The 20,968-nt window shown below is 43.5% G+C and overlaps 2 protein-coding genes across 7 annotated transcripts in view; one reads left to right on the forward strand and one right to left on the reverse strand.

Annotated features, from left to right (window-relative positions):
* The first annotated feature begins 1,769 nt into the window (after nt 1-1,769).
* LOC117090973 (elongation factor 1-beta-like) lies at nt 1,770-2,448 on the forward strand. The gene has a single exon (XM_033223515.1). The coding sequence runs from the start codon at nt 1,939-1,941 to the stop codon at nt 2,377-2,379; it is 441 nt and encodes a 146-aa protein (XP_033079406.1). The 5' UTR covers nt 1,770-1,938; the 3' UTR covers nt 2,380-2,448.
* Nucleotides 2,449-14,315: 11,867 nt separating this feature from the next.
* Nucleotides 14,316-20,968, reverse strand: part of RIC8B (RIC8 guanine nucleotide exchange factor B) — a 119,536-nt gene continuing 112,883 nt past the window's right edge. For 5 of the 6 annotated variants that reach the window (XR_004439621.1, XR_004439617.1, XR_004439618.1 and 2 more), the window contains one exon: nt 16,351-17,725. Coding sequence is in view for 2 of the 6 variants with exons in the window: in XM_033220785.1 (XP_033076676.1) it covers nt 17,614-17,725 (112 nt within the window). In the remaining 4 variants the exon portion in view is untranslated. Of the gene's footprint in view, nt 17,726-20,968 lie in introns of all 6 variants that reach the window. The other variant, XM_033220783.1, reaches the window with a different exon arrangement.

The following is a 20,968-nucleotide window of genomic DNA, read 5'->3' on the forward strand; positions in this document are numbered from 1 at the left end:
TTTAAAAATAGCTTATTGGCAACTATTTTCTGTTATGTATGTATATTTATAAAAAACTACTAGGAGGTAATTTTAGAGTCATACACAGTTGTAAGAAATAAAACAAATGAAACACGGTGCATGGTTATATTACATTATCACCATCAGGAAATTAACATCGATACAACCCGCCAATTATACATTTATACAGATGTCACCAGTTTTACATACACTTGTGAGTGTATATTTTCGTGCGATTTTATCACATATCCATGAGTTGCTTTATTAAAGTATCTTTTAATGCTTAATTTAAAAAAAAACCCTTCAGAATAATAAGTGTTTGGAATATAACTGAATAAAGATGCGTATAATCTTGCATTTAAGATTTGGATTTTATTCTGAAGGCGGTAAAGGGCCACTACAATGGTTAGAATGTACATTTTCTGAAAGCTCAATGTGGACATGGTGGAGGATGGTCTGGCTGGAGCAGGCTACCCATCGGACAGGGTCTTAGACTCTCAGGGTTGCTCTGGGTAGAGTACTACGGGGAGACTCCTTGCCCAGCAGCCCCTCACTCAGACCCCTCCTACTCCCCGGGCCCCGCCCATCCCCGCGCCGGGCCCAGCTGCTCCTCGCTGGGGCCCCGCCCTCCCCAGTTCCCTGAACACAAATCTCGCTGAACCTTTCCTGAGCGCGGAGTCCTGAGAACCCAGTGGTGAACAAAACGCTGACAGCCCAGTCAGGGAGACAGACAGTAAACACATGCCCCCAAATATATAATCATGTAATTACAGGCTGTGGGAAGTGTTGTGAAAGGAAAACACACCGGACGATGTGGGTCTCCAGGGGTCCAGGGCGGACTTCCGCTGGGGAAGCTTCCCAGGCACATCTGGACCCGAGTCCTGGCGCTGCCACTCGCGAGGCGGGTGTCCTGAGCAGGCTGGGTGGCCCTGGGCTCTCGGATCCAAGTGGCTCGACTGTCGAGCCTGGTGTAAAATGGCACTCCCAAAGCGTAGTCTAAAAAGTTAGAGCTTTAGCAGCTTCTTGGAATGCATATTTATTTTGGTTTATACTGCTCCATTCTATGCCCACTCCTTGGAGGAATTTTTTTGATCTCTTCAGAAGCTAGACTGGATTAGAATCCCGTCCGTGTGATCCAAAAGTGCCCTGTGCCTTATTACAAAGCTCAGCTGGCAAGGTCTTGGGGTTTCCTGTGGGCCTTTCTCAGCAGCTCCAGGCCCCTTGGATCCCGGGCTGTGCGTTCGTCCTCTCTCTCTCTTAGACTCAGCAGCAGCAACAGCACTGTCATCATCGGCACCATAACTAACTCCTATGCAGCGTTTTTAGGGTGCTGGGCATTGAGCTAAGCTCTACGTTATTAATTCATTTTAATCCTCATACTCTGGCTCCTGGCAGGCACTTTATAAAACGTGTTGGTTCATAAATTAGACACAATGGAAGGAAAAAATCACTGATTTATTTTTTCTAGGCACTCTTAGCTTCACAGAGGAGGTGACTTTGAGATGAATTTTGAAAGCGGAGTTCACCAAGCAGAGACGTTGGGATTCATCACTGGAGAGGAGCTGGGGCAGGTATAACAGGTGCATCAGATGTTCCAGGAATGGTGCTTAGGAAAGTGTGGCTGGATGTTAGGGATGGGCGTGAGGATGTGGAGGAAGAAATATTGAAACAACACCGACCTGGATATATATAGCTTAAGCTCTACAGATGGTTATCTTAATTTTGTGAATACGTGCAACATACTTTATGGGGATTTCCAGAAACACTTTGGGGATTGTTGGAACTCAGGTCCTGCTGTAGCAAGTGGGAGCAACAGTCAGTCAAAGACGGGTTCTGGGTCTACAGATGAAACAAGGTTACTTATTTTTCTGCTGGGGAGTGGAAGCTTGGGTGATAAATTGTTAGAGTAATAAAAAAATTCCTCTCTCAGCACAGGGCATGCACAACTTGCACTCTGTCTTTCTGCTGCTCCCAGCTCTTGGATACAGCGGACGATGCCATGGGTTTTGGAGACCTGAAAAGAGTCTTCAGGAGGTCTGTTGGGAAGGTTTCTTACTCCAGGTGCTCAACGATTACCTGGCAGACAAGAGCTACCTCAAGGGGTATGTGCCATCACAAGCACATGTGGCAGTATTTGAAGCAGTGTCCAGCCCACCACCTGCTGACTTGTGTCATGCCCTACATTGTTATAATCAGATCAAGTCTTATGAAAAGGAAAAGGCCAGACTGCCAGGAGTGAAGAAAGCTGTGGGCAGGTATGGTCCTGCTAATGTGGAAGACACTACAGGAAGTGGAGCTACAGATAGTAAAGATGATGATGAAATTGATCTCCTTGGATCTGATGAGGAGGAAAGTAAAGAAGCAAAGAGGCTAAGGTAAGAATGCCTTGCACAATGTGAATCAAAGAAAGCCAAAAAACCTTCACTTAAGGCTAGGCGTGGTGGCTCACGCCTGTAAATCCCAGCACTTTGGGAGGCCAAGGCGGGTGGGTCATTTGAGGTCAGGAGTTCGAGACCAGCCTGACCAACATGGTGAAACCCCACTCTTTACTAAAAATACAAAAATTAGCCAGGCGTGGTGGTGGGTGCCTGTAATCCCAGCTACTCAAGAGGCTGAGGCAGGAGAACCGCTTGAACCCAGGAGGCAGAGGTTGCAGTGAGCTGAGATCGTGCCACTGCACACCAGCCTGGGCGACAAAGTGAGACTCCATCTCAAAACAAAACAAAACAAAAAAAAAAAAAAAAAAACCAGTAAAATAAGATCAGTAGAAGAAAAAATACATGATAAGTGCAAAAATTAGAGAGGATCGTCAAACCTAAAAGTAACAAAAAAACCCCTGCTCTTGTTGCCAAGTCCTCCATCTTACTAGATGTGAACCCTTGGGATGATGAGACAGATATGGCGAAATTAAAGGAATGCGTCAGAAGCATTCAAGCAGATGGCTTAGTCTGGGGCTCATCTAAACTAGTTCCAGTGGGGATACAGATTTAAGAAGCTTCAAATACAGTATGTGGTTGAAGATGATAAAGTTGGAACAGATATGCTGGAGGAGCAGATCGCTGCTTTTGAGGATTATATATAGCCCATGGATGTGGCTCCTTTCAACAAGGTCTAAAATCCATCCTGGATCATTGCACTTAAATAAAAGCTTGAAAGATTAAAAAAAAAGTAGAGTTACAAGCTGGAAATCTAATCTAGTTTTAGTCACTTATGCTGATTGGGTGACTTTGGGCAAATTCATTGAAGTCTCTGTAAAATGGGGATAATGCTAAAATCTACCTCATAAGGCCATGTATTTAACAAGACAGCAGAGCAATTGAGTGTTTTAAAAACACACTACGTATTTGTTTGTTGTTTTAATCACAACAGTATAGTCAGTCTTGTCTAATTCTTGCTAACATGTGGTAACCACTCTGTAACCTATGTTTCTTAAGTGACACCAACTTTAAATGCAGTCTTGATAACAGTTTTGGAACATTACACTCTAAGTTTGTTCCCACCACCTGTGGCAGAACCCCTCCCCATTTCTCTCCAATTCCTCTGATTCATGGCCTTCCCTGAGACCTAGAGCCTTGCTTCTCAAGGTGTGGTCTGCAGACCAGCATCACTGCCTTCACCTGTGATTGGTTAGAAGCGCAGACTCTTGGCCGGGTGTGGTGGCTCGCACCTGTAATCCCAGCATTTTGGGAGTTTGAGGCAGGCGGATCACCTGAGGTTGGGGGTTCGAGATCAGCCTGACCAACATGGAGAAACTCCATCTCTACTAAAATACAAAATTAGCCAGGCATGGTGGCACATACCTGTAATCCCAGCTGCTCGGGAAGGCTGAGGCAGGAGAATCACTTGAACCCGGGAGGTGGAGGTTGCGGTGAGCCAAGATCGCGCCATTGTACTCCAGCCTGGGCAACAAAGAGCAAAACTCCATCTCAATAATAATAATAACAATAATAATAACAGATAGTATTTATTGATTGCTTACCATGTGCCTGATGTTATGCTAAGCACTTAATACACATTGTCTCATTTTGGGGGCACATTTCATTTTTTTAAATTTTAGCCATTCCAACAGGTACATAGTCAGAGTCATGTATTTCTCAAACCTCTTTAGTGGATGCCATTGGTTCAGTGGTCACTATTGGTTGCCTACCCAAAATTTGTTTCTACAACTTTCTTTCCAGCAGATTCCTATTTTCTCATGTCTCCACTCCTCACCATGGGCTTTGGGGAGGGCTGACCTGAGCCCTGATTCCATGTAAAGGCTTTTATTAACTAAGGGTAATCCCACTCCCCTTGATAATTGGTTCAGGAATGGGCAGATGACCCAATTCTGTCCAAAGAGTCTTCAGGAGGTCTGTTGGGAAGGTTTCTTACTCTTAAGAGGGAGTTGCAGGGAAAGGTGATCTTCTTGGCTGTTGTCATGTCTGGGTGTTATGCTCGGAACTTCTGCCATTTGGCTACTAGTTTCAGGGTGAAGTTCTCTCTGGAGTGAAAGAGCAGAGCGATGCTTCTTTACCAGCGTGGAGCCGCTAGACCAACCCTCTGGGCTTCCAGGTGTTGTGAGATTCGCTTCTTATATAAGCCAGACTGAGTGAGGTTTCTGCTCCTTGCTTTTTTTTTTTTTTTTTTTTTTTTTTTTTTTTTTTTTTTTTAAGGTAGAGTCTCACTCTGTCACCCAGGCTGGAGTGCAGTGGTGAGATCTCCGCTCACTGTAACCTCTGCCTCCTAGGTCCAAGGGATTCTCCTGCCTCTAAGGGATTCTCCTGCCTCAGCCTCCCGAGTAGCTGGGACTACAGGTGCCCGCCACCACGCCCGGTTAATTTTTGTATTTTTAGTAGAGATGGGGTTTCACCATGTTGGCCAGGATGGTCTCAATCTCTTGACCTCATGATCCACCTGCCTCAGCCTCCCAAAGTGCTGGGATTACAGGCATGAGCCACCGCACCCGGCCGCTCTTTGCTTTCTAACAGATATAATTTGCTTTAGAATTGGTGCTCAGCAACCTCTGTGGGACGTGCTGGTCCCCAGAAGACACAGCTACTTCTTCCTGGAGGCTTTCCCTATGGGGTTCTCATAAAGGAAAGCTTCTCTCTCCATGTGCCAAGGCTAATGGAATGGAAAAGGAAGGAAGGGGTTCTCCTGGAGGTAAAACACTGCCTCTTCTATTTGTTATCCGTGTGGCCCTCGGCAAGCACTTTCCCTCCTTGAGGCTTCGTGTACTTATGTGCAGATTGTGGGGCCAAGGATCTCAACTTGTTTCCCAGGGTGTTGGTGAGATTCCAGGGAGACGCTGGAAGGGCAAGTTTTCATCACCAATCAAGGGCCTGCAAATCCAGGGCTGACACTGCTCGTGGACATGCTTACCCCACAAAGTTGGTCAGTGCCAGAGCTGGGGCTGGATCTAAGTCTCCTGACCCCCAGAGCAATGTCTTTTCTATCATAACCTGACTCAGCCTCTGTCCTAAGGGGTCGTCTATTTTCTGCCTTTTTCTTCCTCAAATGCAAGGCATGAGCATGCCCTGAAGTATCACTGTGTCAGAGTTTCCTGGGGCATTTCTTTCAAATCGACCATTTCCACCCCCAACTGGGCGGATCTCATCAGGGCCCAGCTTGGCCGAGCCTGGTGTTGTAATGCATTGGCCGGGATGGGCCTTTGTTGCTTCTTTGGGCTGCAGCCCCCCTCCCACCCCCACCCCTGTCGGCTATAGCCACTTTTGCTCATTTCTCTTGGGCGCTGCCTAGCTGCAGAGAAAGAAAGGCCTTTGGAACCCTTCTCTTTTCAGCCATCCTTTATTGAATTTCACCTCCATTTTTTTTCCTTTCCAAATAGGAACATCATTTATCCAGTACTTTAAGTTGCAGAGGTCTTCAAGAGCTTTCTCTTTCCCAGCTGCATTTGTTGACACACAGTCAATCTGTTTCTTGCCTTCCCCCCACCCCACCCCCCACGCAGGCCATAAAGTGCCTACAGCTGTGCCCTTTATTACCCTTCCCTCTCTATGCCCACGAGGGGGATGAGCTGAAATATAGCACAGCCATTACTGCTAACAAAAAGGGATAATTTTAAAGCATTTCTGCTTTTCATAAGGGAAGCTGATGGCACAAAAAGAAAATACATCATTTTATTGTACATGTTTTTAAAATATGGGTCACTTGGCCATAAGCAGCCTCCAAAGTCGGACAAGTTTAAGGCGAAAGCAGTCACATAGATAGCAGTTTTTTCCCCTTGCCTTTTAAATTATGCTAATTGACACCAAGAAAAACAGGGAGGTGGTAGCTCCTACCAACCCACACACTCCGTCTCCAACTCCCTCCTCTCTCTACAGTGAAGAGCATGGGAAATAAGTTTGCCAGGCCAAGAATGGTGCCCCCATACTAAGAAGCCCTTTTTACTTTTTACCTCTGTTTCAGCAAGTATTAAGACTAAGAGGCTTGTGGTCCGGTCTTTCAGGATGGGATGGTTTTCCCAACCCTGGTGGAAAGGAAACCCTCATGTTTGCTGAAAAACTTCCAAATGACGAAGGCTGCCTGACAGTTCCCTGATGTGTGTCTGGATTGGCTGGGTCTGGCCAGGAGCGGAGGGTCTGGGTGGAACAGATATGCTGGTAGGGTAGGCGAGGAAAGTGGTTGCTCTTCCAAAGGGGACACTCTGCCAGTGATTTTGAAGATAAATGGATGTGATGGTTGTTGGGACTATGGTGAGAGCTTAGAGGTAGCAGAAAGAAACATACCATATTCAGATTGATGGTCAAAGGGTGTCCCCTTGCCACCCACTGCTACGCAGCCCCCACCCGCGTGTTACCGCCTCTTACAGTGTGAACCAGGCTCCGCCTCTGGGAAAGGAAGTAGGGCTTGAGAAGAGGATTTGAGCCACAGGAAATAGGACCAAGTTTCTAATGCAACTGGAATGAGGCGGGCTGGATTATCCACTCCTGAGAACCAGCTGTCTACATGATACAAAGGATCGAGACGTGGAATCCAAAGAGCTGGACTCAAGTCCTGGCTTTCCAGTGCACTAGCTCTGTGAACACAACCTCTCTGAGCCACAGGACCCCAGTCTGAAATGAGGATGACAGTGGAGAAACTTCCACCACACAGCACTGCTATGGGCAGTCAATGAGCTCATGTGCGGGATGTGAATCTGACAGGTGTTCAATGGTCAAGGAAAATATTTGATGAAACTGATTCTGAACCAGGAGGTGGAGCCCCAGGATATGCTATCTGGGCTATATGGATGGCTAGACAGATTTCCAAGACATTCAGATTCAAAACTAGAAATGGTATCAAGGGATGCTTAGAAAGTGTCCCTAGATGGAGATGCATGAAGAAGAGGCATATTGGATCAGGGTGCTGAGTCCTTTGGTGGGTAGAGGGCATGGCTTAGAATCTGCCAATCTGCTTTTGATTCTAAATCTACTGCTATGTAGTTAAGTGACCTAAGCTTCTCAGCCACCACTTCCCATCAGTACATTAGGAATAAAAGCAGTGGAATGACATAAGCTTGTTGTGAGGACTAAAATGAAATTAATCATACAACGCCCTTAGTGCATCAACTGTCAGAGTAACTTACTGCATTTTGTTATTCTTATTATTCCTGAGAACTTGCAGGTGAGAAATGGAGACTGGTTGATGATGGCTTCTGTCCCTTCCCATCCTTTCTCCTCCCCTCCCCTCCCCTCCTCTTCTTCCCCTCTCCTCCTCTTCTTCTCCTCCCCTCCCCTCCTCTTCCTGCCCTCCCCTCCCCTCCCTTCCTCTTCCTCACCACCCCTCCTGTTCTTCCCCTCCCCTCCTCTTCCTCCCCTCCCTCCCCTACCTCCCCTCCCCTTCCCTCCCTTCCCTCCCTTCCCTCTCCTCCCTTCCTTCCCTTCTCGCCAGCCTGCCAAATCAAAGAGAGTAGTTGTTTAGCACAGGTTTCTTAAGAATTGACTGTAAATCATCTCATAAGACAGTGTGATCTAGTAACTAAAAACATAATTTGAGGGTCATACAGATGACTATGAAATCCCTGTTCTGCCAACTCTAGCTCGCTTACTTTGAACAAGTGAGTTTATCTCTATGAACCTCAATTTCTCATCAGTTACAAGGTCCTTACCTATCCATGGAAGTATTGAGATAATGCATGTAATAATTACATACATCTTCTTTCCTGAGAGTCTGTCTATCTCCTGCTTTGCACTGGAGAAAGCAACACTTTTTACACTTTAAAAAAAGTGTAAGGTGTAACAGGCTGCAGATGTAGCAAGGGTAATGAAAAGGAAGGCTGGACTTTACAAATAAAATATAAATGAGGATCTCTAAGATCTAACTCTGAAAGAAGATTCTCCAGAGGATGGAGTTGCTAATATAGTACTGAGACCTCTGTTCTCCTGAGTTCTACCTTCAGCATGCTCTCACAGTTCAGTTCCTACTGTTATGGCTTTGTTTGATGATGACGATGATGATGATGATGAAGATGATAATAATGATGATGGTTATGATGATAGCAAGCTTTTTTGTGCAAGCTTAGAAAAACCTCCAGGCCGTTTTGTACCGCTTAGAAAAAACTCCCCTCCCACAGCTCTCCTAAACATGGTTAAGACTGGTGAGAACTTAAAAAAAAAAAAAACTTACTAAAAAATAAGGGATTGGGAGGCTGAGGCAGGAGGATTGCTTGAGCACAGGAGTTCGAGACCAGCCTGGGCAACATAGGGAGGCTTTGTTTCTACAAACAAAATTAAAAAATAAAGGAAAGCAAAGTGGAAACACAGGAAGTGTAAGAAGCCTGAAACTCTGGCTTCAGTTTTCTGACCCTCCTGGAGCTGGATTGCTCCCAGGTACTGTCCAATTTCACACAATATTTGTGATATTTATGCTCTGTGTCTAGCTCAGTATGTTATTGGTTTTTCTGAGACTCAAGTATACAGTCAGGCAGCCCTTAACAAGAGGGAAGCATTCTAAGAAGCTTATCATTAGGTGATTTCGTCATTGTATGAACATCACAGAGTGTACTCACACAAACCTGGATGGTCTAGCCTGCTACACACCTAGGCTAGATGGCATAGCCTGTTCCTCCTAGAACACAAACCTGTACAGCATGTGACTGTACTGAATACTGTAGGCAACTGTAACACAACGGGAGAGATTTGTGTATCTAAACACGGCTAAGCATAGAAAAGGCACAAAGTACAGTATAAAAGATAAAAGATGGTCCACCTGTACAGGGCACTTCCTACGAATTGAGCTTGCAGGACTGGAAGTTGCTGTGGGTGAGTCAGTGGGTGAGTGGTGAGTGAATGGAAGGCGTCGGACAGCACTGCACACTCCTGTAAGCTTTGTGAACATTGTACTCTTAGGCTACACTAAATTGATTAAAAAATGTTTTCTTTTTTCAAGAATAAATTAACCTTAGCTTACTGTAACTTACTTTATAAAAAATTTTTTAACTTTGTGACTCTTGTAATAACACTTAGCTTAAAACATAAATAACGTTGTACAGCTGTACAAAAATATTTTCCTTTATGTTCTTATTCTATAAGCTTTTTCCTATTTTTAAATTTTTTCTTTTTTCTTTTTTCTTTTTTTTTTACTTTTAAAAACTTTTTTTGTGGCCGGGCACAGTGGCTCACGCTTGTAATCCTAGCACTTTGGGAGGCCGAGGCAGACAGATCACGAGGTCAGGAGTTCAAGACCAACCTGGCCAATATGGTGAAACTCCGTCTCTACTAAAAATACAAAAATTAGCCAGGCATGGTGGTGGCACCTGTAGTGCCAGCTGCTCGGGAGGCTGAGGCAGGAGAATCACTTGAACCTGGGAGGCGGAGGTTGCAGTGAGCCGAGATTGTGCCACTACACTCCAGCCTGGCAACATAGTGAGACCCTGTCTCCACAAAATATTTTTTAAAAATTAGCCAGGCATGGTGGCACACACCTGTGGTCCCAGCTACCCAGGAGGCTGAGGTGGGAGGTCTTGAACTATGTTGGTCTTGAACTCCTGGCTTCAAGCAATCCTCCTTCCTTGGCCTCTCAAAGTATTGGGATTACAGGTGTGAGACACTGCACCCAGCCTTCTGTACATAATTAAGTGTGATACTTGTATAGGCCTGGCAGCACAGTAGGTTTGTTTACACCAGCAGCATCACAAGCACGTGAGTAATGCATTGTGCCATGATGATACGATAGCTGTAATGTCCCTAGGCTGCAGGAATTTTTCAGCTCCATTATAATCTCATAGGGCCATGGGCATATGTGCTGCCCGTTGTTAACTGAAATATCATTATGTGGTTTATGACTGCACTTTAAAATAAATGAACCACTACCCAGCCTACTACTTATCAGTTAATTCTCATTTATTTAATTGCCTTCTTCAACTCTAGGTTTATTTATTTTTAGTTCTTGCTTATTTGCTCTGCTCTTTTCTTAGAGCTGAAGTCTATGATAATTAATCATGGTTTCGTAGACGTTTTCTTTGGCTCCCTGTTTTTTGGTTTGTTTTGGCCTCTGTTTTTCATGCGAGAGGATTTCCTCAAAGGTCTAGACCCTGTGGACTGTCCCTCCACATGGACGAGTGAGACACAGAAAACCTGATTGGGAGCTCTGTGTGAGCCGATGGTGTCTTCTCCAAGGCCTGCGTGATATGGACTCATTCTGTCTCTCTGACCTCATCTCCTGTCTCCTTCTCCCTTTCTTCTTGTGTCCCAGCTGCACTGGCCACCCTGCCATTCCCGTCATATCCGGATTATTGCTGCCTCAGGGCCTTTGCACTTGCCATGTCCTCTGTCTGGAGAGAACATCCCTTAAGTGTTCACTTGGCTTTTTTCCTCCCACTTCTTTCAGATCTCGGCTCAAAAAGCAATTTATCAGAGAGGCTTTCCCTGATGACCCTTTATAAAATTTCCACCTGGGCCTTACTCTGCTTTTGTTTCCAATGGACTTACCATCACTTGATGTGACAGTACGGTATGCTGTTTAGATTTATTTGTTGTCTTTCTCCAGAAGAATAAAAGCTCTGTGAGGTTGGGGTCTTTGTTTTGTTCGCAATTGTGTCTTTTGCACCTGCTGCAGTGCTTGGGATATTAGCACTCAGTGTGTATTTGTTGAATGAATGAATGAATGGTGGCTTCAGTGACTGTGAAAAGGCTAGGATCTGGGCATTTCATTGGAGGATTCCTAATATTCAGTCTCTGTATCTCTTCTTTTGGGTCAGTTTTCTCAGAGTCCTGGCTGCCAGTGTTCTTAGAGCTGACTAGGGAAGGAGGCTGAAGATCCAGTGCTTCAATGTGAGGTCTCTTACCAGATTCTTTTGTTTTCAGTAAGGTACCCCTGTCTTCTTCTATGCCTGCGTCTGGAGGTCTAGAGCCTTTTGAATTAACTTCCTCAGGGAAACTCCTGGCTTATGCTGGGGAGGTGGATTAGGAGTCACCTGGTTGTATGCACACGCTTGTGAGTGTGTGTGGAAGGGGCCGGTGGGAGTGTGGAATTTGCCAGTTTTTAAAGCCCACTCACACCCTTATTTGCAGATGTTACTGTATCTCTGATTCCTAAGCCATTCTGGGGTTCTGCAGCGTATATTACAGTGACTGCTGGTAAATGTGTAATTGGCTCTCCAGGGGAATACAAGCTCTAATTTGTGGTGTTTGCTGATTCACATGGTGTCAACATTACCACCACAGTTGACTTCAAGTTACCATCATGACATCACTGAGCATGGATTTTATAAATCCCTTTATCTCCTCCAGTAATAAGACTCAGGTCTCAGCTGTGACTGAGACCCCACTCCATTCTTTCCACAGCTTGGTTGTTCATCTCCTCTTTTCTTTACAAAAGATGCATGTTCTTCCATTACTAAGCAAGTTCATTTTGAGTTTCTGATACTTGTTACTAAGAGTTATGTTTTTTAAATTATGAGAATTTCTTTTTCTAAAGCCTAAACTTTCCAGGGTCTCCTTTCGCATAATAGTGGCTTATCATGTTTTAACTGAGAAAATACAGATGGGCAAAAGGATACTAAGAATGCAGTAGTAACTTACACAAATGAGCTTTTATCATGTCAATATGTAGATATAAAGTATTTGTACAATAGGAGTCCTTGCATGTCCAAGGCATTATTTGGTATATAAATGATGCTTAGTGACCATATACATTTGCAGACTCCTTGAAATAACTCTTAGCCCCACTCTCCTGCTCCCAAACCCAGAGTTATTTAGTTCACAGTTTGGGAACCAATGGTTCAGATGATCTTTTCTCTGAACATTCTCATTCCCATGAGTTAAATGAGCTCTTTCTTGCCTTTCTCCAAGATCTAAGTGTGTTTCTTTTATCTTTGAAATATTCTTGAATCCATTCCCTTCTTTACATCTACTGCCAGTGTTCTAGTCCAGGCCCTACTTGCCCCTCCCATGTACAGGCAACAGCTTTCTGTCTGGTCTCTTCTGTCTGTCCCTTCACCAATCCATTCTCTATACGGCAGCCAGATTGCTCTTCCTGGTGGGGTCCTTTTCATGTCTGAAAGGCTGCTGCTCATGTGTCCAGCCATGAGGCATGGGATAGCTGTTTCCATCACACTCAACAACTTGTGTTCTGTAAACCTTTTGCCCAGGAGCTTGGGTTTGACCCAGTTCTTTGGTAGCAACAGCCTTTTTCTAGTAGGTGGAAAACGTGTATGTTACCTACAGAACTTTGTTACTCACCCCTGCGATCCTCCTGGCCAGCATTAGCCACACCTCATCCCGGCATCCTGTAACACTTAGTACAGGCTTTGGTTCTGGACTTCTTACACTGTGGGCACTTAGGGGACAGGACCTTTCAGTTATGTTTGTACACCCCAGCACACTGACGAGTACCCGGGACATAGTCAATGCTCAATCAGTGTTAATTGAACAAATTGATATGGATTGGTGTGCTGGGGAGTATAGGTTTGAGACTAGTTCCCAAATGGGAGCTAGATAAGAAATGTGTGAGATATGGAAATGAAGTCAGAAAAATGTGTTGTTTTCCCGATTCTGTTTTTCTCATAGTATTTATATGGTCCCATAGTATTTATATGGACTGTGGCATCAGGCTTGAGTTCAAATTTTGCTATGTGTATCAACTGATAAGCAAACAGAGAGGGCTGTGTGCTTGCACACAGTGCTTAACACCTTTATGTCTGAAAAGTGGATGGAAGCTATTGTAACAGTGCTTCCTTCTTAAGATTGTTATGAAGTTAGACTGTGCATATTAGTGCATGTTAGTGCACAGTCTAACTTCAAGTGTGTGGCACAGTGATTGCTCAACAAATATTTGCAGCTGTTATTGTGAAGTTCAGTGCAGAAAAGGTAGAGGTCTCTGAGATCTGGATATCGCTGCAGGGTGGGGCTTAAGATCTTCACTGTGCTGCACTAAAAGAAAATGCAAATCTGACTCCAGAAGCCTTGGAGAATAATTTTGATCTTTCCTCTTAGAACAGCCTTTCTCAACCAGGGTTCATCTGGACCACAGAACACAGAAAGCGACTGGAGTGACTCTTTTCTCAGTTCTCAGAATGTTACATCACTTACACCGTTCTAGATGCGCGGGAGAGTATGTTCATTGTCTACAATTTAGGGCACATAGGCTTCACTATCTCCAGTCCCCTCCGCTTTAAGAAAGGTTGCTCTGATACTCTTTGATGTTTCTTAGACCTGGTGCAGAGACTCAACACAGTGCATCAGAGTCACATCACTTTAAAGTCTTCTCTAGAAACCTCTCCCTCTTCTTAAACCTTCTCATAGTTGCTACAAATACCTCCCTTCCTCACCCGTAATTTGTTCCTTGAACAGTCTGTTCTCCATATTGTGCTTATCACACAACTATTGACACGTGTTACCTTGCTTTTCCTGAGAGTCACACATCACTCCCCATCCCTGTGTGTTCTCCACTTCTGGAACCGCAGTGAGTATCTCCAAAAAAATTAATGCCAATAACTGACTAAACACTAAACATGGTTGATGTCTTTTTTTTTTTTTTTTAATGCACTTTTCTAAGTCACCTGGCACCCTTGCTCCCTTCAAATAACTCTTCTTGACAAAAACTAGTTATCTGGGCACTTACTCTCGCTGTTCTGACTTGTGCTGCTGAGGCTTCCATGAGACTGGTGCTGTGTGGCAGAGCAAGTCTGCTCCTCCTGGTGCCGCCCCTAGTTCCTGCTGCTCTTCAGCACTAACAACTCACGCTGCCTTCTAGAAAGGCAGCAGGCACCACTTTTAAATTTTTTTTTTTTGATGGGCGTGGTGGTCATGATGTCTTCTGTTAGAAAGAATATTGGGAAGGAAACTAGCAGTGTCTGCCACAATTCACATAATGGAATATCATATAGCCATTACTTTTTGAAGAATATTTATTGACATGGGAAAATGCTCACAATATGTTAAAGAAAGCAGGATACAAATCTGTAAATACAGCATGATCCCAATCTTGTAGTAAAATAAATTATATATGCATAGAAAAAATACAGGAAGGAAATACACTAAAACATTAACAGTGATGATCTCAGTTTGGTGGGATTTGGGGTAAATTATTAATTTTCTGCATTTTCCAAACTTTCCACAATGAACATATATTACTTTTATAATCAGAGGGGAAGAGGTCAAGACAGGTGACACCTAGTCCTGGGAGGTGGCAAGACTGATGTGGCACTAAGGGGGTGTTTAGAGTCACTAGTACTGCCTCAGTCTGTGTCCTCATTTATTAAGGAGGGAAAATAACACCTGCCCTGCCTGCCTCCCAGGACTACTGGGCATCTGAAAGGGTAACAATATCTGGTGATGGTTCCTCTGTAGCAGCAGCTCCAATGCTTTATTTTAGGACACACACCTCCGTACCCTGCTTCCAAGGTCAGGAGAGTTGTGGGCAGAGGGGCCAGTCTGCAGCCTTGGTCCCTGGCCTATCCTAACAGATTCCAGGTCTTCATTGGAAATCCAGTGCTGACCACGCAAATTTCCCACTCATACTTCCATTCCAGGTCACTTCCCTGCTTAAAAACTTCTTTAAAACTAGTTCTGTTGAAATAGTTATTGCTTAAAATGGCCTGAGAATGACCATCCTCCTCACCCCACTCTGTTCCCAGCATTTCAGAGCCCTAAGGAGGCACAGTGTGGGCCCAGGTGTGCTGTGGGGAAAAGGAAGGAGTGGTGCTGGGAATCAGGCCACCAGAGTTGGACTCTTCCTTGCTGTGACGTGGGGTAACTTTCACAAGCTTTCTGGAGAGGATCTTTCATATGCGATAAGGTGAGGTTACACGAGATAACATACATAAAAAGCCCAGCATGTAGTAAGCACTTAACAGATATTAGTTCTTTTTCCATGTGCCAGATGAAGACACTCATCTTCTTCCCCGCAAATTCTCTCTTTTCAAAAACAAAGCTTAGTGCCCAGTGCAGAGAAATGCAAAATGAAACAGAATTCACTGAAAGCAGAAGAGCACAGCTACTGAAACAGGACTGTTCAAACACTTACTCTGCATAAAGAAAGCTGGTAAGATGGCATTTCATTAAACACATCTTCATTTAGTTAAGCTGACATGCATGCCAAAGCTATTTGATTATAGAAATTATAAAAATACTTTAAAAATGCATTTGTAGAATGAAATAACAAAAATACTTGAATTTTTTCTAAACTTTTTTTCACTTAATCTAAAATTATGAATTGCCCATTTCTTTTGCTGTTGGTTAAAACCTGGGTCACTCACTCACCTCTCCCTCAGATATTTTGGATGAAATTCTAACATGTATTGTCTTCTTCCTAGCCTTTTATAAAGCATTCTGGATTTAATTTCTTCTTTTAAAAAAACTCAGGGTCACCAATATGAGAATTAGTCTATGGGCCATATTGTTAATACACACATTTTCTGGGTCAACTAGAGTATCCTTTGGTAAGGAGATAGTCCCAGATTTGCTCTGTCTTGAGGTTTTATTCTTCTCATCTCACTATCTAGTTTTCAGTTGGCCTTTCTCTTCTTTCAGTATGCCTGCCTTCAATCTAGCAGCCTCTTTCTTTGTCATTTTTTGTGAGCTTCAAAGCTAGCTAATAAAACATGTTGGAAGCGTATGCAAATTTCAGTTCAGAGTCTAAGAGTGATATTCGTGAAGATCTCTCCCATAAGTAAGTCGCAAGAAGCTTTGTGACATCTCTTCTGGCAGCTGAAAGGCCTTTTACAACTCAATTCCCGAGTTTTTTGCTTTGCCAGAGAGGTAACTTACGGATAAATGACCTTTTCATAATACTCCATGTACTTTACCTGTTCTTAAAAAGGCTATTAGAAGTGGGACAATGGATGTAAAAGCACTTTAAAAAGCATAAACTGTGAAACAGTATTGTTTAGCCCATGTATCTATAAAGAAACACACACAGATGGCCAAATTGAATCAACCCCAATGTTTTATTTAAAGTTTTAAAAGGCAGTGGTTAAGCACATTATGTATATATGTATATATATGTATGTATGTACGTGTGTATATACATACATATATATACAGGAAACCAACCCCTTTTCAACTTTAGCCGCTGATGAGCTAGGCCCACTGTCTAGTGCATGACTCACTTTCTACTTCTCCATAGGACCAATTCTAAAAGTAAAAATAAACAGCCTTTATCAGTTTAACAGTAACTAATTGTGTTTCTTTTTTTAAATAAATAAAGTTACTATTAAACTGATCACATATGGCAGAAACGTAGAACACACACACACACCAGCACACACACAGTTCCCAATTTAAAACGTGATGTATGAATGACCTATATGTACAAATGGGTGCTGCTGACTCCCCCACCCCAAGCAGAGGCCACGAAAGAACTCCCATTACTCAGGGAGTCCCCATTCTCTCTGCTGGGATGGAGGATGTGTGTGTTCCTGGCACCCCGGGTTAGGACTCAGAATGCACACTCCCCATGCACTGATACAGATGGTGGTTCAGTTCTATGGTACTAGTGTTCAGGTACATTAGGGAATAAATAGGCATTTGTAGCTGCCTGAGAACTAAACCATCATCTATAACTCTTCATAGGGAGACATGTATTCTGGGCTTAGCTAAGTGACATACAAACTTTTAGAGTATAATCAGTTTGTAAGCCTGAGGCTGTGTGTGTGTTTCCATATATTTATACAAAACTGATATGAAGAATGGGGCTAGGTTTATGGAGCAGCTGCTAGGCTTCCATTTGGTGAGTTCTGATCTAAGAAGTCGCTCGCCCAAGGCTTTATTTACCAGCTCATTCTGTTTCTCATGTGCCTCTGGCTGCTGGAGAGATTCAGAAGGGGCCACTCACACAAGTGAGGGGAAGGACATGGCTAAATCTTCTGCTAAGAATCTTGGCAAAAAGAATTGCCAGATTCAACCAGGGCCGCTTTGTAGAATAAAATCCTTCAATTCCATCCTGATGAAATGGAATTTTTTTTCTGCTTCTAGCCCCTGTAACCCTGTCTAACTGCAGCTCTGTATGAATGCCTCAATATCGCAAAAAACACAGGGTCACCTCTTAAATATGCTGGATTCTCAATGAGTAAACCAGTTAATGTGTTTCTAGCCAAAGCAAGGGCATAAATGTTTTAGAGAAAAGATTCCCCTGGAGCTACAGAGAAAAGATGCTGATAAAGCAATATTGAGAGTTGAGCAGGTGATGCTTTTAGTCTGTGTCAGAGCTGGTCTCTTCGATGACAGAATACTGGTTGAGTGCTTCCTCCAAAGGCGTTATTGTCCCATCAGGTTTTAGTCCCATTGGTTTAAGCAACTCCTCTCTAGAAAAAGAGATAAAAGAGAGAGAGAAAAAAAGTATTCACCAGCATCACACACACACCCCTCCCCCCCGCCCAAATCCACAACCTTTTAAAAAGAAAAGTCTTTAAAAACCAAAGTATTTTCCCTTGAGCTCTCTCTGTGTGTTTGTAATAGGAAAGATGAAAGGGGCACGGAAAGAAAAAGAGGAGATAAAAGACTTCATTCACACAGGCCAAACCTACTAAGCCAATTAAAAGTATGAAAAGTCAAGGTCTAAATGGGCTCAGGACAAGGAGCAGGTCTCTTCTGTTTTGAATTAACTTTTCTTTTTTTTCCGTTTGTGGATTGGTTTTGTTTTAGAGAAGTTGAAGCTACCAAAATTTCACCTGCCCCAGTGGTTGGAGCATACAATTAAATGGCTGATTTGATACGCATACACTTCATTCAATGGAATAAATCTATCGGTTTTGATTTTGCCTCTATCTCTAAGTGATACGTATTTGTTGATTCATTTCAAATTAGTTGGCCTTCCCCAACTCTCTCCCCGACTTTTCTTTCCTTCTCTCTCTCTCTTTCACTCTTTCTTTCCTCCTCCTCCTCCTCCTTTTTAAAAAACACCATTGCTTTTGTTTGTGGCAGTTTAATTATGGGATTGACAGCCATTTTAATCTCTTCAAAGCTCCCCAATGGCCGCTTTTCAGCTAATCCAATTATATCTACTCCACAAGTTACAGCCTCATCTAAAGATGATTAATTATTGATTAAGCCAATCAAAAAGCATTAGGAAAGATTTATTTAATCTTTTCATAGGCTCTTATTTATTACATGGAGATTATGGTGAATGTACCTGTTGAGTTGCTAACTCCAGTCCTCCCATCCCTAAAAAGGTCAGCAGTGTACTTAGGAGTGGCCTTGAAGAGCCCCTATGAACTGCTTAAAACTTATTTATCACAGAAATGGGCATCACGCCCCAAAAACATGTCCATAACCAAAAACCCACATGGCAGCAGCTATAATGTTGCTGAGATTTGCATAAAAGGGAAATGACTCCCTCCTCACAGTTGTCCCTTAGGCCAGCAGAAAGCAGGGCTCCCTCCTGGGAAGGGGCAGTCACACAGTAGTGTAACGGTGTTACAGACACAGTGAAGCCTCCTGGGGAAGAGTGAGAACAGCTCAGTGGTCAATGGATAAGAAAACAGGAGCCTAATGAAGAGCTCTGGCTAGCTCCAGTAGACAACTTCGAAGTGTTTGAAAACTTTGTTTGGGAAATGTGAACGTCTGACAGGCTAAGTTGAGGCTCCTGAACATTATGAGGGAGGAAATGTGTTTCCCAATCCAAGAAATGAGGTCAGAATCATATAACTTAAAGTTGGAAGGGGTCTTAGAGATCATTAAGTCCAACCCCCTTCTTTCATAAAGGAGACTGAATGACTCATCCAAGGTCACGTATCTAGTTGTAGAGCTGGACGTGGGACATGGGTCTCCTGAATCCCAGTCCAGTGATCTTTGCAGCCCACCGCATCTGGATTAATTGTCCTAACTGCAGTGGAGGAGCACACTGAGTTCATGTCTTCAATACCTGTTCAATGACTATGTGACAGGAACTATGTCATATACTGGGAAGAAAGGAAGACCAGGTACAGCTGCTGCCTTTGCGGAGCAAATATATGCAAAAGTCATTTCGAGCAGAATGAGGTAAATGCTGTAAGAGAATTATGAACAAAGAAGTGTGGCAGCTCCTGAGATGAAGCACTGACCAGGCTGCCTGGGGAGGGCACTGCCAAATGAGGTGTCAGTGAGTGGCCCTGTACTAGGCAGACGGGCACAGAGCATTTCAGATAAAGGAGACTGTAAAGAGCTCTGAATGGTCCCACTGACGTGTGTGATTCGGTATCTTTTAGACCTTTTTGGATTGTGTCAGCTCATCTTTTGTATCTCTGGGGTCTCATGAAGCCAGGAAAAGGCCCAGTGTTTGGGGAATGGTGAGGTTCAATGAAGGAGGGGCAGGAGGTAAGCCTGCAAGGGTAGTTTGGGATGCAATAGTCAAAAATGTCTTAAATGCCAAAATAAGGAGCTTAGATTTCACTCTGTAGAGAGTGTTTGATTACGTTTGTTTTATAAGAAAGTATCTCTGGCAGCAGCATAATAGACACTTTGGAATTAGTGGCAGATAGACAAGTCATTGGGGGAGTCATCATAATAGTGTGTGGGGGAGGAGACAGAGAGCTGGATTAAGTCTGAGGTTGTGGGAAGAAAAGGCAACATTTCTGAGGCAGATCTCACCACTCACTGGGAGGAAAAGGGGTTGGAGAAGGAGAATAGTAAGTAGAGAGTTCCTGTTGTTTCAGCTCAGATGACCAAGTGGATGGTGACTCTATTCAATGGGACCAGGACATAGCAGATGGAGATTTGGTGGGGAGATGCTGATATATTTTAGGACCTGAAGAGCTTGAGGTGCCTACATGACAACCAGGTAGAAATGTTCAGTGGAGAGCTAGAAACAATGTTTCCATTAAAACTTCTCTCTAGCACTGACATAAATCATATCTCTATATTTTAAATAAATTCCTGGTTCTAACTGATTGTGCTAAAGGACTTTGTGATGTTGGATACTACATATTAACAACTGATGCAAAAGGAGAAGAGGGAGAACCTGCTGGGAATGAAACACTGAGGGTCTGAAGGGGTTGGTAAACTCAGGTGTGGGGTAGGGACCGAAGGGTAGGGATAGGTAAAAGTAGGACTGGCAGATGGGACTGGAGAGATTCTATCGAGTGATAAACTGCTGGGTGGATATACCATCACTCCTGAGACTAACGCTACTGTATCTCTTTGATAAGATGATTCTGGGGCTAGCTACTAACTTGTATGAAGTATCTAGCACTTTCACATCTAAACCCAGGAAGAATATTTTCAAGTAAGTCTATCAGCTTTATCCCTGCTCCCTAATCCAATTACGGAAATAATTAAAAACATTAAATTAGTTTTATGGCCAAATTATAGGATTTCATTATGAAACAATGGGCCCATATTTTAATTCTTACTTGTGAACTATTCTTCTCAAGCATTTACTTTGTGGGTGCTTTGTATCAACCCCCACTAAAATGGAAGCTTCTCTGAAGGTATGAAGTATTTTCTTCTCCACATGGCTCTACTCTCTGTAGGAAAGGCATCAGTGAACAATGGCCATACAATCATGCACTGTGCAAATGAATTAAGGCAGCAATGTGATGTCATGGAAAGAAAAAAAAGATCTGGAGTCA

This window comes from Trachypithecus francoisi, unplaced genomic scaffold (genome assembly GCF_009764315.1).
Source record: "Trachypithecus francoisi isolate TF-2019V2 unplaced genomic scaffold, Tfra_2.0 Lachesis_group11, whole genome shotgun sequence".
Taxonomy (NCBI): domain Eukaryota; kingdom Metazoa; phylum Chordata; class Mammalia; order Primates; family Cercopithecidae; genus Trachypithecus; species Trachypithecus francoisi.